At 47.2% G+C, this 23,360-nt stretch overlaps 1 protein-coding gene across 2 annotated transcripts in view; it reads right to left on the bottom strand.

Annotated features, from left to right (window-relative positions):
* Positions 1–23,360, bottom strand: part of CPAMD8 (C3 and PZP like alpha-2-macroglobulin domain containing 8) — a 1,183,022-nt gene that overhangs the window by 710,658 nt on the left and 449,004 nt on the right. For both annotated transcript variants that reach the window (XM_078671323.1, XM_078671324.1), the window contains exons 28-29: positions 4,102–4,258; positions 2,015–2,089 (exon numbers count right to left, since the gene is read on the bottom strand). In XM_078671323.1, coding sequence (XP_078527449.1) covers positions 2,015–2,089; positions 4,102–4,258 — 232 coding nt within the window. The remainder of the gene's footprint in view (positions 1–2,014; positions 2,090–4,101; positions 4,259–23,360) is intronic.

Here is a 23,360-nt window from a genome sequence, read left to right as displayed (position 1 = left end):
CTGTCAGAACCCTCCTGTGAAGCTTTACGGTCTTTCCAGCCAGTGAGGGGCCATGGGGGTGAGGGTAGGTGTATGTCACTTTATTCATAGCCACCTTAGCGCTTACAATAGGTTTTGTACAGGAAGGGTACCCTTTCTGTACAAAATACTATGGCTAGACAAGTTAAAAACCTATTCCTACTGTGTATGTGAGCTGCACAGCGCAGCACACATGCAAAGTAGGAAAAAAAGGAGAAATTACAACATTTCTCCTTTTAATTCCTGCTTTCCAGCAGTGTTAAGTTTTGGTGCTAAATCCTGTCTACCAATATTAGTGAATAGGGGCTAGCGTCAAAAAGAATGGGCAGTTGCATGGGAACGCCCATTTACCATCCATGTAAAGCCCCCTTGATGCAAAGTAGCGATTCGCGCTGATTTGTGTTACTTTACCATACAAACCAACGCATATTCCAATTTGCGCTGGTTTATTAATCCCAAAACAGGTTTATTGTTGGGTTGCAATGAAAAAGTAATGCTAACTCGACGCTAAACATTTCAGAATCTGGGCTTTGGAACTTAAAGTAGGATTTGGAGTCGGCAGCTGTAATACCACGGGCGTTATAGGCCCCAACCTCCCTGGCCAGCCATATTTAAAGTTAGCCAATGCAGAAACTGCTATTGTCACAGTTTGTGGCGGCAGAAATAAATAAATAAATGTTATTTAGCAAATAAATTAAAAAATTTAAAAAACAATGTCCCTTGCATTCTGGGAGTTTTCTTCAAATGCATTAGTGTCATTTGTTTATTTTTCTGTGCTATACATATGTGGGCGTGACAGTCCTGGAGAGGGGATAAAAAAAGACAAGGAGAATGGCATCGAAATAGGGCAGCTCCTCAGACGCCATACTTAATGGCAAAGAGGGAGTTTCCAAAAGCATCTTTCTGAAAGCGACTTTGCTGTCAGAAACCCAGTGGTTGCTAGGAATATCCAGAGGGGTAGAAAAACTGGAATTATTCCAACTGATAGTGACTTATTCTGAAACTTTTTAGCCTACCCTAAGAGGGCAATACATCTATGCCCACAAATATGAAAATATCTGGGTGGAGTAAGCAAATTCTAATAACAGTAAACATGCATTATAAGCATGGTCTGTTAATTGTGAATGGTACAGTAGTCAGATTTTACAAATACATGGTAGTCATCTCATAAATCTATTTTATTTGAAACAGCTGAATACATAGGTCAGCCTCTATTTTATTTTAAGGCAACAGAATGATTTGGACCAGACACACGCGATTTTCCCCCTCAATGACATTCAGGCATGGGTCTTTTTCAAGGCTAAAGTAGATTACACATCAAGGATAATGTAATAGTTTGTCTCCAGAAATTGCAGATGGCCCATTTAGGGTTCTGATCCTGTCCTTGGGGTCCTAAACGTATCAGCGATAGGTAGGCACCAGTGATTGCACATTTGAAGAGCACTTGTGTGTGTCCACATCATTGACCTCTTCAGTATTTTAATCTCAAAAGGTCAATATCTCTGTTGGGCGAAGGATTGGTCAGGTCTCTGTGGGCCAGTCGTAGAAGTGCTGAAGTGTCCCACCCAGTGATCCACAACCTCCAAATGATGAGGGAGAAGTGAGGGTTAGACAGATGGGACATTGTGAACTTATGACAGATGTTGTGTTACCACCCGACACTAAATCAGGCCGTCAGTCTGTTTAGTTTCCTTTACTTCATTCATACATTGCACTACATACCACAACATGGTCTCAAAGTGCACACAAACACACAATGCCAACTTGGAACTATTAGCTACTGATATCTGAATCTCTTAGATTCATGTTGTCAAATTCGTCTTGTGTTTAGATTGTCCTGCTTCCAGGCGCAGGCATCAAGAACAGCCCACCAAGCTTAGCCTTAGAGTTCTAATATTGTGAGACCATCATATGCATGGAGTCAGGGCTCGCAGATAATATCCTAACTGGTCATATTAATGGTCCTCAGGACTGGTTAGTGCTAAATGGATCTTACCTCAGATGTGACAGCTGTCTCCAGAAGGGCTGCCACCACATATGCTGTCAGAGCAATTTTGCCATGGATACCACCCTGAATGGAAACAAAACAGTTCATCAAACTTTTGACTGTTATGTAAAACGAGGTTCAAACTTCTGGTTTACCCCCCACTGTTTTGGTATGTAGGTGAGCTTAGGTTTTGCATTCATTGATCTTGGGAACAGTCATATTACATACCATTGTGAAGTCCACACAGCTAACTACATACAGCATGCAACAACCCAAGTGAGACGCAATTCAAGAAATGTTCTGCCCAAAAATGAAAGAACTTTGCTAAGCCCAAAACTATCCTACCCAGCCTTCACTACAATACAGATTTCATGATATTGTTTATCCTGAATATTTTAGTATTATTCACGTTAAGCCTGACTGCTTTAATAGCATTCAGGATAAGCTTTAATCTCCTAAATAAGTTCCATTGTTGACGTGGTCCTGCCGACGAGGAGCATCAAGGTGGGATTAACTAAACCGAGCTTCATTCAAAAACTATGAAATCCAGCCACAACCTTTGAAAACATTTATATTGTTGTAGATACCACCAAGTAATAATTGTACTGCTGTTTATGGAACGATGTAGAATGTACTCTAGTGGATAAGCAGGTTACTCGGGGTCTTATCAGTCTTATGCTCTATTATTATTATAACTTCAACTCCCTGTGCTTCCATTCCTTTTCTACCAAAACTGGGAGCTCTTAAGAATTGACTAACTAATTATTGAAAGTACAAGTAGGTTATGTCATGTAATGTTATTTGGTATTTGTAAAGAAACATGTTTGACAATGCCTGTGCCACTAAAGGACCATACAGTGTCCATATTTTTAACATGGTTGTGTTTTCCAGTGTCCATGTCTGCCGTTGTCCCATCTCTTAGTGTCAATCCCCCAGCATCACAGCTTTCTAGTGTCCTTGTCTTTCAGTGTATGTGCCTTCTCTTGTTTGTCTCATCCCATAGCCATCTCCCCCTTGTCTGTTGATGTCTGGGTTCTGCTACTCTTGAAATGTGTCTCAGTGTCTGTCTCCTAGTTTCCTAGTGTTCCACTGTCTGTCCCCCCTAAGAGGCATATTCACAATGGACTGACTCCCCTGGGACATGTGTCCCAGTGCCATTGTCTGCCTCTGTCTGTGTCTCCAGATGTCCAGGTGTCCCAAGGCAGTGTGTCTTCATGCCGCCCACTTTCTGTAGTATCTGTGTATCACAGTATGTGTGTCATCTGAAATAATCTGCCCTGTTTCTGGCCGTCATTTGTTGTGCTGTTGATTCATTTTCATCTAATGCAAAGGGTGAAACATGTTTCCAAATGAGGTTGTCATTATATCTTCCAGCAGACATCTTCGGTTGTTGGAAATCAGGAGGAAGTGAGACAATGGAAAGTTATGATTGCTGCAGCTATTTGTCCATTTCTTTTCTATTCGTGGCCGCCTGTCTAACAGCATTGAGAACCTCTAATAAACAGCCTCTGTAAACAAACTGTCAGTGAGAGGCGTTTCTTTGGTACCTGCTCAAAACATAACGCAATAAAATTGTGAAGTGTTGACACTGAGATCTTGTCACTTCCGATGTGAGGTGTTCATATCCAGTCTTAGCCTTTTACTGGATATTACTTCCCATTCAGATGCTTGTACTTTTAACTTTTACAATGAATCGTGCAGGCCTGCAAGTGGTTCAGTGTGTAACAGTTTGAGTAAAATTGTGTGGGCTCACTAACAACTGACAAGATAAAGTTTGAAAGCACCCCTTAAATGCGTTTTGTAGCAAAACAAAGATGCCAGACATAGCCCCTGGCATCAGTTCCTGTGCACCAAAGAGGGCAGCTGCTCCCTTGGCATTGTGCATTTGACATGCATGTCCTTTTACTTATCAATATCGTAAAAAGCTGAATCTACACATTCTAAACATTTTGAAAGTTAAACAGGCTTAGCCATACTCATTCAACGGGTTGGATAAGGCCGCACCCATAGTCCATTCACATACCAATTATCTCATTGCGATACCTAGTCTGGCTTGATAACCTCAGATGCTATATCCCCACCCCCAGATGGCCTACCTGAATGTCCTTGTTCAGTATCCTGCCCATGGCTGGAAAGGAACCGTCTCCTTTCTGATGCTGGATGATCCAGGCCTTCGCTGCCATCAGCTCTTTGGGATCAATAAAGACGAATCCTCGAGACTGTGCGAAGGACTTCAACACAAAGGCAGTTAACCTAGAAAGGAAACCAGCAAGGATATGCTTACTGCAGACATGCATGATACAATGTCCAGTGCACCCCCTATAAAATCATAACAGACAACTGCTTACAGTTGTGAGCGCACCTCAGATTTTCCTCTGGGATACCACTCCTCCGTGAGAAAGTGTGTTTCTTAATTACAATAAAAGTGATGCTCTGTACTTTGGCCATTGCTTAAAATACGTTCCAGGGACAAAGGTTTTCAGCATGAATGTGTTTGCCATGAGTGTAGTCTGAGAGTGGTTCTGGCTCAGTCTGTGCTGAGATCACGCCTGTGTCCCTTTTGCAATATAACATTCAGGGTGAGATATTTATCTTGACTCCGCTTTTAGCCACACTGCAGCTTCTGTTGTACACTGTGCAGAAGATGTGATGTCCCAGCCTATTCCTGATGTAGCATGTTCCACAAATACTAGAGGGTTGTCCATGGCAGAGATGGCAAAAGACAGGGGATTGTCCTTGTTGTCGTACGCCAACGACACCCAGTTGGTAATCGCCTTCTCCAAAAACTGCGGTGTTAACTTGGAGAAATTTAATGAGGATCTGCTAGCTATCTCAGATTGGATGACAGCAAACTGTTTACAGTTAAATGCCAGTAAATCTGAGATATTGCTATATGGCAAGGACCGGGAGCTCTGGTCTGAGCAGTGGTGGCCGGTTCGTCTGAAACCTGCCCCGTCACCTAGGGAGGCTGTGAAGAACCTGGGCATATGGTTTGACAACGGACTAACGTTTGAGAAGCAGACAAAAGCTGTAGCCGCTGTCTGTTTCGAGCTCTTGCGAGGGTTGAGACCCTTGCTTGGTTTTTTGCCCCCTAGAGTTCGTCAAACCATTGTTCAGGCGTCCATTCTCTCTAGGCTTGACTACGGCAACTCTCTGTATTTGGGCGCTAACAAGGCCTGCATCAAACGATTGCAGAGGGTCCAGAAGGCTGCAGCACGCCTTCTGGTGGCCTTACCTAAATTCTGCTCGGTGGCACATGTGCTCCCAAAGCTTCATTGGTTACCTAGTGAGAAACGCGTTCAGTTTAAGGCGCCAAGCCCTGGGTGGGCTCTCTTGCATGTTGACACCTTGCGTGCCGGGTCGAGCATTGAGATCTGCCGACCTTGCGCTTGTCTGTGCTCCTCGTATTTGGAGAGCAAGGGCAGGGGGCCGTTCCTTTCGCTTTTGAACGGCAAAACCTTGGAACTCGCTCCCAGCACATATTAGAGCTATTCCCAATCTCTTGGCATTTCGTAAAGTCATAAAAACTTGGTTGTTTCCACTCACTGATGTTTAGGTTCTTAGGCTGTGCTCTCTTGCTCTTTCCTCCAGGTCTCTGGTTGCGCTGGGACGCCTCGTCGCTGAGGCAGTCATGCGCATTATAAATCATAAATAAATAAATAAATTCTCAGCAAAGCTAAATCAGGATCGATATGTTTCTGGCTTCCGATCTTCATTTAATTAGGCCCCCGGGTGGACCAGGTCCCGGGGGCAGTCTTCAAAATACATGCGGGGGCCGCCACCTCCCTGGGGCTTTGCTCATAAAAAAAATGTGTGGTGGGGCTCCTGCCTCGACATGCAGCCCGGGGACCACCACCTCCCTGGGGCTAATTAGGTTACAATGGAGATGGGAGTTTCCCCTCCCTCCAGGAGCACTCCATGGCCCTGGGGACCACCACCCCCCAGGGCCAGCTCAAGCCATGTCCCAGGGTGCCCATCTCCCCGGGGCTAATTTAATGTAATGCAGGGGGCCCTCACTGTGGCACAAATTAAGTAAAGGCAGGGGTCTGCTGCAGACCCCCCACCCCGGGGACCACCATTTCCCCGGGGCTACAGTCTAGATGGGAGGGGGCCCACATTACCCCCCTCCAAGAGCCCTCCATGGCCCTGGGGATTGCCACCCCCCAGGGCCGGCTCCAGCAATGTCCCACGGTCCCCAATGAAGTGGCCATGCCCTGGGGGATGGGGTCCCTGGGACTGAAAATGTCCGGGGTATGGTGGCCGCACAGATCCCCTCCACCCATTTTTATTTTTGTTTAAAAAGAAAGGATGTGGCCTCAGGAGGGGGGGGCTGCGCGGCCCCTCTCCAAAATAAATGTAAAAAAATTTAAAAAGAGGGCTGGCCCTGGGAGATTGAGACCCAGGCGACAAAAATGGCCCAGGGAAGGAGGACCATGTGTCCCTTCTTCCTTAAAAATAAAAATAAAGAAATTAAAAAAGTCCGAACCCCGGGGGGCGGCCCCTCTCCCGTTTTATTTATTTATTTTTGTTTAATGGGTCAGGCCCCCGGGCATGGGGTCCCTGGGGCCTAAAAAGGTAAATGGAAGGGGAGCCACACAGCCCCCTTCCTAAACTTAAAAAAACAAACATCGGAAGCCGGCAACTCACTGGAGGCTCCACCCCCTTTCTCCACAACTCATGGCGCGTTCTTGGTTGGGGGGATGAAATCCCCTTCACTGCTGAGGGGTCCTTAGGGGCCAACTAGCTGACCTGTTACCTCCAGTAAGCCTCACTCAGTGGGATTGCTGAGAGATGTCGGAGGCCACGCCCCTTTTTACACCACTTTGCAAACTCGCCTCTTGACACACTGGTGGGGCGATGAGGTCCCCTTGTGTCCTGAAGACCTCAGGACTGAAGTGGACTTCATCCTTCAAGGAGCAGGTCACCAGGAGGCATGTTTGCAGATTGGTGTAGAAAGGAGGCATGGCTTCTGACCACCTCTCAGAAATCTATCTGTGTGGGGTTTACTGGAGGTAACAAAAGGGCTAGTTGGCCCCGAGGGAGCCTCAAGAAGCAAGGAGACTTCATGGCCCAACCAAACGCGTGCCAGGAGGCACGTTTGCAGAGTGGTCGAGAAAGGGGCGTGGCCTGCGACTACCTCTCAGCAATCCCACTGTGTGGGGCTTACTGGAGGTAACAGGTGGACTTGTTGGCCCCTTAGGAACCTCACCAGCGAAGGGGACTTTTTTTATAAATGGATTTAATCTGTATTTTGATTTCGGGAGCCCCCCAAATCTCCCTTAAATTACCCTATGCCCCTACCATCCCTAAATACAAAAAAAATACTTTCATCACCCAATGCCCCTACCCGCACTTAACCCCTAAAAATAACTTTATTCCTAATACCCTTACTCACCCCCTAAATCCAGAAAACACCCTTACAACCCAATACTCTTACCTACCCCTAAACCCTAAAAATACCCTTACCACCCTCCTCTAAACCCTAAAGAAACCCTTATTACTCTATGCCCTTACATATCCCTAAACTCTAAAATACCATATACACCCTATAACACCAACCCCTAAAGTCCTAACCCTCTTACAACTCAATAACCTTACCCACCCCTAAACCCTTAAAAATACCCTTACCACCCTATACCCACTCCTAAACGTATGTGTGTGTATATATATATATATATATATATATATATATATATATATATATATATATATATATATATATATATATATATATATATATATATATATATATATATATATACACACATACACAAACATACACACACATACTTACCTTAACTATACTTACCATGCGTGATAAAGACATATGTGTGGTAAAGATTTGCATTGTAAAGGCTGTGTGTTAAAGGCACTGTGTGATTACAGCGCATTGCAATGGATATTTCCCACCTGATTCTGGCAAAGCAAGAGCTTGGTCCAAGACAAAAACAAACCAAACCAAATAGAGGTTCCTGAGATAGATTGCTTTATTGTGGCTGTTCTGGTCCTGACAAGCCTATTATTGACAAAAATAAGCTTTTTTCCTAAAGTCTTTAGTCCTGTTTAGATAAACACTCCCTTAATGTCTGGTGCGTGATGCTCACTTTACCTATAATCTTAGTTCTCCAGTATTGGGGTGCCTTTCATAGATTCACATGGACCTTCAAGATGCGTATTTCCATGTTCCCATTTTACCCCGTCACAGGAAGTTCCTGCGTTTCAGAGTGGCTGGCAGGGATTTTCAGTTCAAGGTCCTCCCCTTTGGAATTCGATCAGCACCCAGATGGTTACAAAGGTCCTAGCTCCAGTAGCAGCACACCTCCGGCTGGAGGGAATACAAATATTTCCCTACTTGGACGATTGCCTTATCAAGGCGAGTTCTTACACATACACAGACATCCATGTCCAACGGTGTCTGTCTCTCTTCCAGTCATTGGGTCTATTTATCAACCTCAGCAAGTCACAGCTGGACCCGTCCCAAAGACAAGCTTTCTTGGGTGCAACCTTGGACACACAGCTGGTCCGAGCTTTCGTATCGGACGAGAGACAAAAGAGGATACAAGACATGGCTCGGATTTTACTATCAAGAAAGTCTGTTTCAGTCCGACAGTTCAAGTCTTTTCTGGGAATGGTCTCTTCTTGCATTCCTTTGATACCAAATTGCCGCCTCAGGCCTCTTCTTCAGGAAGAACTCAACCTGCAATGGCTGCAAGTCTCCGGCTCATTCGAAGATCTCATTCGAGTCACCCCTCGCATCCGAGAGGCTCTTCTCTGGTGGATTCAGGAAAGAAATTTACTGAAGGGTTGCGCGTTCCTTAAAGACGTGCCAAACTACACAATCACCACAGACGCATCCCTCGAGGGTTGGGGAGCACATCTTCAAGGGCTGACGGTCAGCGGGAGATGGAGCCCTCAACAGAAGGTCTGGCACATCAATCTGTTAGAACTAAGAGCCATCTTCCTAGCCCTCAAGTCCTTTTGTGCAATCATTCAAGGGGCCACGGTATTGGTTTGCACAGACAATACTACAAGCATGCATTATTTAACCCCTCAGTTGCGCCGAACGTTCCGCGTTGGTGCCGAACGTTCTATTGCGCGGGCGGGACCGGATCGTTCAGCGGACGTGCGCAGCACTACCGAGATAGTGCACGTGATGTCCGCTGAACGTGTGCCGCAATGAAGGGGTTAAACAAACAACGAGGAACTCGGTCGGTTCGTCTATCTCAAGAAGCCCAGGAGATATGGACATGGGCGATACGACACAGAATCAATCTCTTGACTGTTCATGTACCGGGAACTGCAAACGTTCTGGCGGATACCCTCAGCAGGTCAACGGTGTCCACCCACGAATGGGAACTTGATCAACCAACCGTGGATCGGATTTTCCAGCAGTGGGGTCATCCCGATGACCCCCCCCCAAACTTTGGGACAATAAACTAACCTTGACCAGGTGAGTCTTCTTGCTCTAAGTGGAAATACCTGGAGAGCCCATCAGCATTGCTGTGATCCGTAACAGGTCTATGCTCCACTGTAAAATCCATCCCCTGTAGGGAAATGGACCACCTAAGCAGTTTGGGGTTTTCACCCTTCATCTGATTTAGCCACAAGAGGGGCTTATGGTCGGTCTGAATGGTGAAGTGAGTGCCAAACAAGTAGGCCCTCAGCTTCTTCAGGGCCCAAACCACAGCAAAGGCCTCCCTCTCAATAGCTGACCAATTTTTCTCTCTGGGGGTCAGCCTCCTACTAATGAAAGCAATAGGCTGATCATTACCATCAAAATTCAGCTGAGACAGAACAGCTCCCACACCCAACTCAGAAGCATCTGTTTGGACAATGAATGGCTTGGAGTAATCTGGACTCTTTAGGATAGGTGCTGTGCACATGGCCTGCTTTAGGTCATTGAATGCTTTCTGACAGCTTGCTGTCCACTGAACTTTCTTTGGCATCTTTTTGCTTGTCAGGTCATTAAGAGGGGTCACTATGGACCCATAATTTCTGACAAACTTCCTATAGTACCCAGTCAGGCCCAAGAAAGCTCGAACCTGAGTCTGGGTGATTGGAGGAGCCCAGTCCTGGATGGCCTGTATTTTACTCTCCAATGGCTGAACCTGGCCTCCACCTACAAGGTGGCCCAGGTATACAACCTGTGTCTGCCCTATCTGGCACTTAGTGGCCTTGATAGTGAGGCCTGCCTTTTGCAGGGCCTCTAACACTTTCCTCAGGTGGACCAGGTGATCCTCCCAGGTGGAGCTAAAGACAGCAATATCGTCAAGATATGCTGCACAGAAGTCATCCAGCCCAGTGAGGACTTGATTCACCAACCTTTGGAAGGTGGCAGGTGCATTTTTCAAACCAAAGGGCATTACCACAAACTGATAATGCCCACCAGGGGTAGAAAATGCTGTCTTGGGTTTGGCCTCCTCAGCTAACCTGATTTGCCAATACCCAGCTGTCAAATCAAATGTACTTAAGAATTTGGCAGAAGCCAATTTATCTATAAGTTCATCTGCTCTTGGTATTGGGTGGGCATCAGTCTTAGTGACTGCATTGAGGCCTCTGTAGTCTACACAAAACCTCATCTCTTTCTTACCACCCTAGGTGTGAGGCTTTGGCACTAGAACTACTGGGCTAACCCAAGGGCTATCTGAGGGCTCAATGACTCCCAGCTCCAACATTTTCTGCACTTCTGTCTTGATGCAGTCTCTAACATGATCAGGCTGTCTGTAGATTTTACTCTTGACAGGCAGACTGTCTCCAGTGTCAACATCATGGGTACACCAATCAGTTTGGCTGGGTGTCAGAGAGAACATATGTCTGAAGGATTGCAGAACTTGCCTGCAATCCTGTTGCTGATGTTCAGTGAGGCTGCCACAAAAGACAACACCATCTACTGATCCATCATCAGGATTCTGAGTGAGCAGGTCTGGGAGAGGGTCACTCTCTTCCTCCTGTCCCTCGTCTGTGGCCATGAGCAAGCTCATGTCCTTCCTGTCAACATATGCCTTGAGCCTGTTCACATGGAGCACTCTGAGAGGGCTCCTGGGAGTTCCAAGGTCCACCAAGTAGGTAACCTCCCCCTTTTGCTCAATGATGGTGTGGGGCCCAGACCATTTGTCTTTCAGAGCTTCTGGGGCCACTGGCTCCAGCACCCACACCTTCTGTCCTGGCTGGTACACAGTCAGCACAGCCTTTTGGTCATGCCAAGCTTTTTGAAGTTCTTGGCTGGCCTCCAGGTTTTTAGATGCCTTTTCCATATACTCAGCCATCCTGGAGCGGAGACCAAGTACATAGTCCACTATGTTGGTTGCAGGCTTTTTGAGAGGTCTCTCCCATCCTTCCTTCACCAAACACAGGGGTCCTCTTACAGGATGCCCATACAGAAGCTCAAAGGGGCTGTAGCCAACCCCCTTCTGTGGGACCTCTCTGTAAGCAAACAAGAGGCAGGGGATCAGGACATCCCATCTTCTCCTAAGAGGTTCAGGTAGCCCATGAATCATCCCTTTGAGGGTCCTGTTGAATCTCTCAACAAGCCCATTGCATTGTGGGTGGTAGGGTGTGGTGAACTTGTAGTTCACACCACACTCCTTCCACATTGCAGTCAGATATCCTGACATGAAGTTTGTACCTCTGTCAGAAACAACCTCCTTAGGGAAGCCCACTCTGGAGAACACTCCAACTAGGGCCCTTGCCACTACAGGTGCTGTAGTGGTCCTAAGTGGAATAGCTTCAGGATACCTGGTGGCATGATCCACCACCACCAGTATAAACTTGTGCCCTGATGCTGTCTGGGGTTCCATTGGACCAACAATGTCAATCCCCACTCTTTCAAAGGGGACCCCCACCACAGGTAGTGGTATGAGGGGGGCCTTTGTTGTGCCACCTGACTTACCACTGGCTTGGCAAGTGACACAGGAGCGACAAAACTCCTTGGTATTCTCATTCATGTGGGGCCAGTGAAAGTGTGAGACAAGCCTGTCCCACGTCTTTGTCTGACCTAAATGACCTGCAAGGGGAATCTCATGGGCCAAGGTGAGAAGGAAACCTCTCAGAGACAAGGGGATGACCAGCCTCCTGGTTGCACCAGGCTTGGGGTCTCTTGACTCAGAGTACAGGAGTCCATCTTCCCAGTATACCCTGTGGGCACCTGTGGCATTCCCTGCAGCCTCAGCAGCAGCCTGCTGTCTGAGGGGTTCAAGGGAAGGGCAGTCTAACTGTGCCTTCCCATGGTCTGCTCTGGAGGGTCCCCCTGAGCCCAGAAACTCAACTTGATCAAGTTCAAGCTCTTTAGGCTCAGTTTCCCTCAGTTCTCTCAGATCAGCCTGCTCAGAGACTTGATCCTCAACCTGGGGCAAGGGGGAAGGCAAAGCCTTAACCCTACTGCTCTTCTTCTTGGAAGGTGTCTGGTCCATACTTTCAGGATCCAGCACCTGTTCAGTGGGGCATCTTCTGGCCTGTGACCTAGTCACAGCAAGCACATGTGCTGGCAAGCCTAACATCTCCATGTGAGTCCTCTGCTCCACTTCTGACCATAGTGATGACTCCAAATCATTGCCCAACAAACAATCAACTGGGAGGTCTGAACTGACTACAACTTTCTTTTGACCCTTCACTCCACCCCAGGAGAAAGCCACAATCGCCATACTATGACTGGTAGTGACGTTGCTGGCATTGGTCACCAGGAAATCTGTGCCTGGCATGATCTGTCCAGGGTCCACAAAGTTAGGTGTCACCATGGTGACACTGGCACAAGTGTCCCTATAGGCCTGAGCCATCTTGCCATTAATCAAAGGTGTCTGCCTGTATTTGCCCAAAGTATTGGGACTTATATCAGGGGACATATCCATATCCCCTGTACAGACAAGGACAGCCTGAGTGAGTGTGCCAACTAAGTTGTCAGACCCCTCAGTTCCCAAGGTTAACCCAACTAATGCCTTGGGAGGTACACTACCACTACTGACTGTACTAGGGGGTGCAGTTGCCTTAGGGGCTGTAGTGGCAGGAGTTTGTCCTCCTCTTTTGGTGCACTCACTAAACCAGTGAGACTTACTTTTACAGTACTGGCACCACCTCTTTGACTGGCCTTCTTGAGTCTTCTTCTTCTGGGAAGCCTGACCCCCACCCTCTTTGGTTTGTTGGGGACCTGGTGAATACCTTTGGTCATTTTGTTCACTCTTAGCATTACCCTTATGGTCTGCTTTCTTCTGACCACCCTGGTTCTGGTTCTGGTTCTGCTTGATCCTTGTTCTGACCCATTTGTCTGCCTTCTTTCCCAATTCTTGGGGAGAGGTCAGATCTGAATCAACAAGGTGCTGGTGCAACAACTGGTTCTGACAATTATTTAAAATTTGTTCTCTCATCATGAGATTGTACAACCCTGTGTAATCAGTAACCTTGCTACCCAGCAACCAGCCCTCCAAAGCCTTAGTGGCACAATCCACAAAGTCAGACCAGTCCTGAGACTGAGTTTTCTGGGTGTCTCTGAACAGCAACCTGTACTGCTCAGTGGTTAAACCAAACCCATCAACCAGTGCATTCTTCAGGACCTGGTAATCATTAGCATCCTCCACTCTTGTAGTGAGGAGCTTATCTCTACCTTTACCATCAAAGGAGAGCCACAGTATAGCTGCCCACTGACTTCGGGGAATGCACTGCACAGTGCAGGCTCTCTCCAAAGCAGCCATCCATTTCTGGATGTCATCCCCTTGCTTAAAGGGGGGCACTATCTTAGTCAGGTGTTTAGTATCTAAACCCTTCTCTCTATCTCTTGGGAGATTGCTGCCACCAGTGGGAGCTAACCCACTCATCTGCTGCTCTCTAGCCAAGGCAAGCTTCTCTTTGGCCAGGGCAATTTCTTCCCTTTCAATCCTCAGAGTAGCCTGTCTCATCCTAGCTTCATGCTCCATTCTCTGGGGGGAAGTCAATCTCCTCTGGGGAGAGTTCCTTCTCCTCTGAGAAGAGGCATTAGAGTGCAGAGATCTATTGGAGTCCCTAGAAAGAGATCTATCTCTCCTAACTCCAAGGTTAGGCCTACTTAGGGTCAGTACTGGGGGTCCCCCAGATCCTAGCCCAAGCAAGTCTAAGTTGGCCCTAGTTAGCCTTCTGACTACCTCAAGACCTTTGTCTACCTCATCCCCAGAGAGTTCCTCAGGATCCTCCTCCCCAACTGCATTTACAGTGTTGTGGAGGTCTGGATCACCAAGGTGCCCCTCTAAGGCTGGCATATTCCCCTCTCCCTGAGATGCTCTACTAGCATCATAGGTCTCTAAGAGATCCAACAGGAAGGGAGTGGTGGGGTTAGCCCCCTGTTTCAATTTCCTGGAGGTACACAAGTGTCTCAACTCCTGGAAATTGAGAGCTGCATATCTTGAGCTGACCTGTGGAGGGTCAATCACCACAAGAGGGGTCCCTGAGGACTCTCCCTGGGTAGACATGCTTTTCTAGTGAGGTGTAAGTGGTGCACTTACCTACACTATATGTTTACCTACTGATCCCTTGCTAGATTTGTAGTTTAGGGTGTGCTAGGCCCTAGGAGCTACAACAGCTGGTTCAGTAGAACTCAGAGTATTCTAAGCTAAGTTATATGTACCTTTAGTACTTATGTGATCTTTCACAAGATATTCTTAGGATATGTGTGGTAAAACAACAGCAAGCTCAAATCCCAACCGCTGCTCACCAATGTGAGAAGTTGGCCTGATATATAATGTTCACTATTCTAGTGAGCACTTTGTATCAGTCCAAACAACCCTTATTGATGATTGGTTGTAAGTCAACCTTATAGACCAGCTATCCTAGTAGCATGGATATGAGCAGTCTAAGGCTAAGACTCTAGAGGGCGTGTTAAGCCAGCTGTTTTACCATCACATTACCCCTTGAACACCCAGTGAAAGGACACCACACAAGTTGTTATGAAAATAAACAGTGTATTTATTTATAACAAGACTACCCTGGCTCTTTATGAGACAGGGAGCTAAGCACACAACAAAACTCTTATAAAAATACTTAAGTTAGCACAGTATACACAAATGCCCGAGGGGCACGAAAAACCATATACTCTGAAAGTGGAATGCGAAATTACTAGCAGGTAAGTACAGTACTAATAGGCTTTGGAATCGCTAGGACTTGACTATAGAATCGTTAGATTACTTCTAGGAGGCCCAGGGGACTCGGGTGCAGAGTGTGCACTCTCACGCGGGATGCGGGACAAAGTCTATGATAGCTAGTAAAGTTAAAGTTAGTGTTCACGGGCGAACCCGACCTGGTAGGGAGAAAACGACAGTGGATCCTGACCCTTGGATAGTGAGGCTATGCTGGGGCACCGAAATGCCGAAGTTACCTAGCCCAGGGGCTGCAGCTGCATAGGTCTCAAAAGACGTCGGGAATCCTCGTAGACGAACCAGGAGCCTGGAAGAAAGATGCTGGCAGGCGACCAGTGAAGAGAGTTCGAGTTGATCCAAGCCTGGATCTTGAAGATGGATGACACCTGAAAGCAGAGGGGACCAAGTTCGTGACTACTAGCCAGTAGTCAGGTGGCACCAGGAGGGCACCGGATGGTAGTCACCTCGGCTAGGTGAGTGGGCGACGCTGGGCTCTGCAGATCTCACGGACCAGGAGGCGTTGTCGGCGACCAGGATGGAGGGGCGAGCTGTCCCACGATGGATGAAGCTGTCGGCGTCGAAGAACCCAGGATTGGGCAACAAAGCCTTGGCTAATTCAAGCCCACGCGGTGGACTCAAAATGGCGTCTTGAGTGGACCAGGAGGGTCCGGGGTGCTCCTCTTCTGGAAGGGAGCAAGAGCCAGTCTGGAGCAACCAGACCAGCAGCAGTGATGTCGTCGGGCGTCGTTCAGAAGGCCACAAGCCAGCGGGCTAGTAGCCAAACAACGCGGTGAGCAGCAAAAAGCAAAAGGGCCCCACGCCGATCGTGGAGATGCTGGGGGGCTGCTTTTCGGTGCTGGAACTGCTCAGGGTTGGGGCTTCTCGGACCCCAAAGCACTCGCCAGGAGATTACTCGGCGGGCTTGCTGTGAAGAAGTCGTGCAGTCTTGGCAATAGTCGGTCCCTTGAGGTCTCGTCGCACTCACGGTTCTCAGCTTGGCTGTAGAGGTGAGTAGAGGTCGGAGGTGCCAGGGAAGCCGGGTCTTGTCGAGCTGGGCAGTCGGATTCCGGAGGAAGGACTTGCAGCAGACCGCAGGGTTCTTAAGGTGGTGCCTGCGGATGCAGGGTGACTACTCCTTAGCCACAAGGGAGAATCTTGAAGAAGAAATCTTGATGTCCTTTCGTAGAAAGTCGTGTCTTGATTCCAAAGATGATCTAATTTGGAAGGGGGCCTGCTCCTACCTTTATCTGGGAAAAGGGGGCTGGCACGCGACTAAGTCCTGCCCTATGGGTGGGACCAGGAGGGGGGTGGTTACACCCCTCTCCTTTGGCGGGCTTTCCCCAGGCCAGGGTCTGGAGTGCCCCTGGAACTGGTTTCAGCCGGCCTATGCACAGTGAGCACCGGGGTGCCACTTGCAGTCACCTTCCTCTGTAGCCCTGCCTACCTGGAATACACAAAACCCTGTCTGGGACGGTGCTGGCACCGCCCCTGGCAGCAAACCCTTTGTCCTTGCCTCCTGCTCTGGGAGGACTCCCAGCAGCAGGAGGGCAGACTTGTGTCTCGGTGGCAGCATCCATTTTGTGGAGCTGAGGCTATGTCTGACTTTAACCGGGGTTACAGGTTACATACATGTCGTGTCCCTCTAGAAGGGTGGAATGCTAACCCCGTCGCCAGAATTGGCGAGGGGTTAGTATTCCAATTCGTATGACACCTTACTCGACATGTTTTGATAAAGCGATACCAGAGTTGGCATATAACCGCGAGGAGTATAATGCACTTAAGAGTATATGGTATGCGATATCATGGAAACGGCTAAGGGATGGATCCCGAAAGACGAAGACAGGCTCAGCTCATGCCAGAGCACCATCTCACACGATTCCAAGCACTCTGCCTTCAGGATTGTTAAGGCCTGCCATAGGAGTGACTGATAGGAGATCTGTGTGTCCATTTTTAGGGTTAGATATAGGTATACTATATCTAAAGCAAAGGGTGATTACACCACCTTGCCCCAGCTGTCGTGCAGCCAGTTGTGTCAGTTTAGTTAGTCAGCCCAGGGGTGGCACAATACATGCTTCAGCCCCTGGGAGACTTCTGGGTGCGCCTCAGCCCTGGGTACGGGGACTTAGAGAGGGCCCAGTGCCAATTCAGTACCTGAGTACAATTTGGATAGAGAGAACAGCTAGGCTGTGGGTCTGATTAGCAGGCCCACAGCCAGGGAAAGTCGTAAACCAGTGCAGCAAAAAGCAAAAATCTGGGTGATCATAGGATTGCAGACCCTACTCTCCTACACCGATCTAGACCTCTTTGCGACCAAGAAGAACAGCAAATGCCTGTTCTTTGTAAGCTGGCATCCCCACAGAGACTCTCAGGGGAATGCGTTTTCGATCAACTGGTCTCAAATATATGCTTACGCCTTTCCTCCAATACCGTTGGTTCCCAGAGTTCTCCGGAAGATGAAGAAAGAGTTGTGTCGCCTGATTCTCATCACCCCCAGGTGGCCTCGCCAATACTGGTTCACCGAGCTCCTTCTCCTCTCAGAGTGCGATCCAATACAGTTTTGACCAATACCGAATCTCCTCTCTATTTAGAATGGCTAGATTTACCATTCGGACCCGGCCTCTCTAAAATTAGCAGCTTGGCGCCTGAGTACCTTGAATTCGCCCATCTAAGTATCTCTGCAGATTGTAAGGAGGTACTGGCTAATGCACGAGCACCTGCTACAATAAAGACATACAGACTTAAATGGAAAAGGTTCTGTATCTGGTGTCAATCAGCTGGGATTCATCCTTTTCAAGCAACGCTGGATCAGATATTGCATTTTTTCTTACACCTGGCAAGATCAGGTTTATCTCACACAACATTACAAATGGGGGTGGGGTCGCACACTACTCACACACCAGCGGGATCGCCCCTAAGGACTGTGGTAAGTGTAGTTCGTGTTCCGCGATGCATCTTCTTTCGATTCTCTGCTATCTTCGCCATCCCTGGACACGTGTTTCGGGGTATTTACCCCTCATCAGCACGCAACACTAAAGGTTTTCCTAGCAGCCATTTCAAGGTACCGTCAAGATGGGCTCACCTCTCTTTATTCTTCAAGAATAATACAGCAGTTCTTTAACCTCCTGGCTGCGGCCGGAATTCTGTGCCTGTGCGGCACATTCCGATCGCGGGCTTGTTCATGACGGCTCCCGACTGTCACCAGCACACGCCCACTGTAACTAATGACGACTGGGAGCTGTCATCAGCACCGAAGGGGTTAAAGTACTTTTCAGAATGCTTCCTCCGGTACGTCGTCCACCTCCATCATGGCATCTCAATATAGTGTTAGCGCAGCTCATGCGCCACCCCTTTGAACCAATTCACAGGGTGGATTTGAAATTCCTAACATGGAAAGTGTCTCTGTTGTTGGCTTTGACTTCATCTAGAAGAGTCAGTGATGTCCAGGCTTTTACTGTCCATTCACCTTTTTTACAGTTCATGTCCAATTCAGTAGTGCTCCGCACAAACCCAAAATTTATGCCTAAGGTGCCTTCGGATTTTCACCTGAACGAACCAGTCATCTTAAGGACATTTTTTCCTAATCCGCAATCCCTTGCGGAAAGAGCATTGCATACCCTTGACATCAGGAAATGTTTAAAATACTGTTTACAAAGGACCTCTGCAATCCGTAAATCTGATCAATCGTTTGTCGCTTATGGAAAAATACGATAGGGGCAAGCAGTGTCTAAACAAACCATAGCTAGATGGATTTCTGCAGCTATTTACTTTTGTCATACACAAGCAGGAAGACCTTTGCAGGCAACTCCAAGGGCTCACTCTACAAGAGCTGTGTCTTCCTCGACTGCTCTTTTCACTGGAGTTCCTCTTCAGCAAATCTGCAGAGCTGCGACCTGATCTAGCAGATACTTTAACTAAGCATTATTGTTTGGATGCTGCCAGCGAGACTGATGCTTCAGCGGGTCAAGCAGTTCTGCGTAATCTTTTCAGATAAGGTGAGCCTCTGTTTCCCTCCTCCTCTGTATTGCTTTACAGACACTTATTTCATGCCTATTATTATGTACATTCTCATGTAACTGCACATTTTTTCATGCATTTAGGTATGAGGCATTTGATTATATGATTATGTGTTTTTCATATGTACAAACTTATGCTACAGATGGCGTCTTCCAAGCATTATTATATACTGCTATCTACTCTGATTCAGGCATGTGAATCTATGAAAGACTCCCCAATACTGGAGAAGAACAATAGTTACTTACCTGTAATCTGTGGTTCTCCAGTATTGGTGTCTTTCATAGATTCACATGCAAACCGCCCACCTCCCCTCAGAGGCTCGTAGGCTAGGTTGTTTTACCTTCAATCCTGTGCGAGAAAATCTGAGAGCCTGAGCCTCTGGGGAGAACTTTCTGGTAGGTGCTGTCGGCTGCAGTTTGGACTATACAAAATGACTAGGATAGTCATGAGTGTGGAAGTTTTTTTCTTGTAGCTTGGGCTACTTTACTTCCTGGTTGGTTATTACCAAGTTTTTCTAAGGATATTATGGCATATTATTGCTTTTTTATGTACCGTGGGACTCCCACTCCGACGACGGGGAATGATTCAGGCATGTGAATCTATGAAAGACACCGCCGAGCGGAGGGAGACCACAATTCCCAGGCTCCCCAGCGCCCCAGCACCGGAAGTGACTTTGCCTGGTTCACGCCCGGAGGCGCTTTAAAATCACTGCAGCCCCCGCGTGGGTCTGCGCCGGGCTAAGAGGCGCAGAGAAGGCTGGGCTGGGGCCCACCCCTTCCATCTATTCAAGGTATCCTATTCTCAGCACGACCACAAACATCAGCTGACATCCGGCCGATTAAGGTAAATCCTGTTTGTCCTGTCTATTTCGGAAGGCTGTTGTGAATTTGGGTTAAGGATACTACTATCATGCCACCATGACAATAAAAAGGGGCAAAGTCTATTTCAAAAACAGACTGTGGAAGTGTAGTGGGAACCATGGACAAATATATCACCAGGGCTGTCGATGCCCTTGAACAAGAGATCTTATCTACTGAAAAACGACTCTCCGCTGAACTATTTACCTCTAAACGGTCATCTTTGGGCCCAATCCAGAACAGCATTACACCCGAAAACAGGCTGAGCCAGCGTCTTAGTGACCTAGGCTTGCCTGATATTAGCATTGGGTCAGACACACTAAGTGGTGTTACAGCGGGGAATAGCACTAGAGACAGCGATATAATTCTGGAGGATATTGGACAATGTAATACACACCTCTCGGATAGGTATGAACTTTCCGTTGTAAATGTAACACCCGCAAGTGTGAACCAAACAGGAAAAAGAAAGCGGGGTGGGGGAGGACAAAATGGCAAACAGGCCAAGATCCCTAAATTAGGAGATAAATCAGTCACATCAAAGGGCTCTAATAGCCCTAACCTCAAGCCAGATGCAGTTGTAGTCCCTGTACAAAATAAGGGTGCCCATCTTAATATTAATAATAACCAACAGCAGCCACCAAGAAGAACGCACATAGCTGGGTCAGGAGAGGGTGGGCTAATCGGGCAAGTGGAGCATCTTGTAAAGTCCCTAATACTCCCTATCATAGAAAGGCTAAAGATAATCGATAAACCCTAGGTAACCTCCAAAAGGCCACAGCAGACAATACTCAAATATTAAATTCTGCACTAAATAGCCCAAGGTCGGAGGGTCAAGATGTGCACACCAAGACCCTGATTAACACAAAACACCCTAACGCCGCAAACACGGGCCAACACATAATGCCGACAGAGAAAGTGACGGGGGGCTTAGTAGGGGAAGCGCCAGGGAGAAACTACAGGGAACAGAGGGCAGGGACAGGAAAATGAGGCAACCGGAGAAATCTCTAGAAGGGGAGAAACAGCCAGGCCCGAAACACATCGACAAACAAGCTATTGGTGTAGGCGACCAAACTATCTTAAATCTACCACCCGAATGTTCTCCGTTAGTGATAGTCCTGGGAAATATCCCCCCACTACGACAGGGAGAGAGAGAGGAGTTTTATCAAATAAAAAATAAGGTAACCCACTGGTTAAGTCGAAACACTAGTGAAGGACGTGGAGTAGGACACCACATAATCATGGCCCGTAGAGTAGCGTGGCTAGGAAAAACAAGGAAAACTAGGGCTGGAGACCGTCTAGTGATTAATTTTAACAGCCCAGTGCCAGTGGAAAGGTTACTGAGGGAAGCACAGGGCGGTATATCACAGGGGAGACAGGGTATAGTCATACTGCCCCTTGGTTTCTTTTATAGGCCAGGCACATATGACACCCCTAATTACAGAAACACGATACACATACCCAAGCCACAGTTTCCTGAAAGACTAGCAGGGTGGGATATTATACCACCGAGGCTAAATAGAGCTAGGATGGTGGACACATCAGGACAGCTTACACCTTTGGAGGTCACAAACAGATGTAATGCCCTATCAGGTATCGATGACTGCGATTGACAGAGGGAGGATTCCTCCAGCTACTCCTCTGCTATTGAACCACGTATCGTGTATGTATATCCCACCTCCCCCGTAAAAACCCAGGTATTGGACCAGGCAGCCCAGACATTGGTAACCAACTTATCAATTAGTCAGGGTCCAGAATATGTAGCATCTGCACAACACCCCTTATTAAGTGTTAGGACGACATCACTAGAGCAGGCACAGAACGCTTCACCCTTGGTACTAGCTGGAACTATCTCAGCAACATTAAACCAGACTCCATTCTTAGTACCTGGATATGACTCCAGTAGGATTGGGAATTTCAACGTAATGTCATGGAACGTAGCAGGGCTCGCTGATAAGATCTCTGACCCCGTTTGGATTCAGTTCATTAGTAACTTTCTGATTATATGTTTACAGGAGACTTGGTTAGTTGACTGTAACTATTCTCTTGAAGGTTACAAAGCCTTTATTGTCCCTGCAGTCCCCGCAGTTAGAGGAAGAGCTATGGGTGGACTGGTGATTTTTACCTCCCTGTCATTAAATTGTAAAATTAAGTCTATCCCCTCTCTGAACAGGGATATACAGGCTATTGTTCTTGAACGGGGTAATCTTAGCCTATGTTTAATAAATTTCTATAACGCTGTTAGCAGGGAAAAAGGCAATAAGATCACGGAGCTGGATAAATTCATTAGGCTGCACCGTGGCCTTCAAAGGAAGAGTATAATGGTAATGGGGGATTTTAATACACACCCATGTGGAAATCCCGGAATTTCTAAAATAAATGAAATGGGCTGCCCGAGGGTGAAGGGACTACACTTCGAGCATTCAACTCATGGTGATGCACTAAATGACATGCTAGATGATTTTTATCTTTTTTTAGCCACTAGTTTGTTACCCCCATTGAGCATACAAAAGGTCCCTACCTTTAAAGCAGGTTATAACGGGTCATTTATTGATTACATATTAGTTTCCACCAACTTTCACACCTCGATAATGGGATACACAACTATGGAAAGCCCTTTTCTCCAGTATTAGGGGTGTCTTTCATAGATTCACATGCTTGAATATTCCCCGTCGTCGAAGTGGGAGTCCCACGGTAAATAAAATAGCAATAATGCTAAAGATATATATATATATATGAAAAAACATAATACATAATAAAAGAGAGGAAATACAACTGAAAACCTCTAAAACAATTCCTACATAGGAATGCATGGTAAAGAGAAAAAAATTTTGTAACACATTAGTGTCATTATGTTAGTCCAAATTACAGCCAATCAGGCGCTAGCACCCTCTAGACCTTCTCCTGGAAGCTCAATCCCTTAGATTTTCTACCGCACGTCGTGTGAAGGGAGTCTCCCTGAGCTCTGCTCAGTTTTTCACCTCAAAACTTCTAGTTCCAGACTTTTCTCAACATGTCAAGTAAGAAGTCTTTGTTCAGGCCCTGCTCTTCTTGTGGAAAGCTGCGCCTTTTTGAAAAGGACCCCCACCAGAAGTGTATTTATTGTTTATACCCAGATCATGAGGCTGGGAGCTGCAAGTTCTGTAGAACTTTTTCTACTAAGACTCTTAAGGACAGAGAAGGCTGTCTTCTCCTTTGGCTTCAACATCTAAAGGACAAAGATTCTGCCCTGTCAGATGCAGAAAGTTTTCAATCTGTTCCTTCTTCTGCCACTAAGCGTGGTAGTTTTCAGGACTTTCCATCTCCTTTCCTCAAAAAGAAGAAACTGGCCCTGCCTTTGGCTTCTGTGGTGTCTCCTACCACTCCTACTACCACTACGCCCACGAGATCTGG

The sequence above is a fragment of the Lissotriton helveticus genome, chromosome 12 (genome assembly GCF_964261635.1).
Source record: "Lissotriton helveticus chromosome 12, aLisHel1.1, whole genome shotgun sequence".
Lineage (NCBI taxonomy): Eukaryota > Metazoa > Chordata > Amphibia > Caudata > Salamandridae > Lissotriton > Lissotriton helveticus.
The sequence above is the reverse complement of the archived record's forward strand: the minus strand, read 5'-3'. Positions and strand labels throughout refer to the sequence as shown.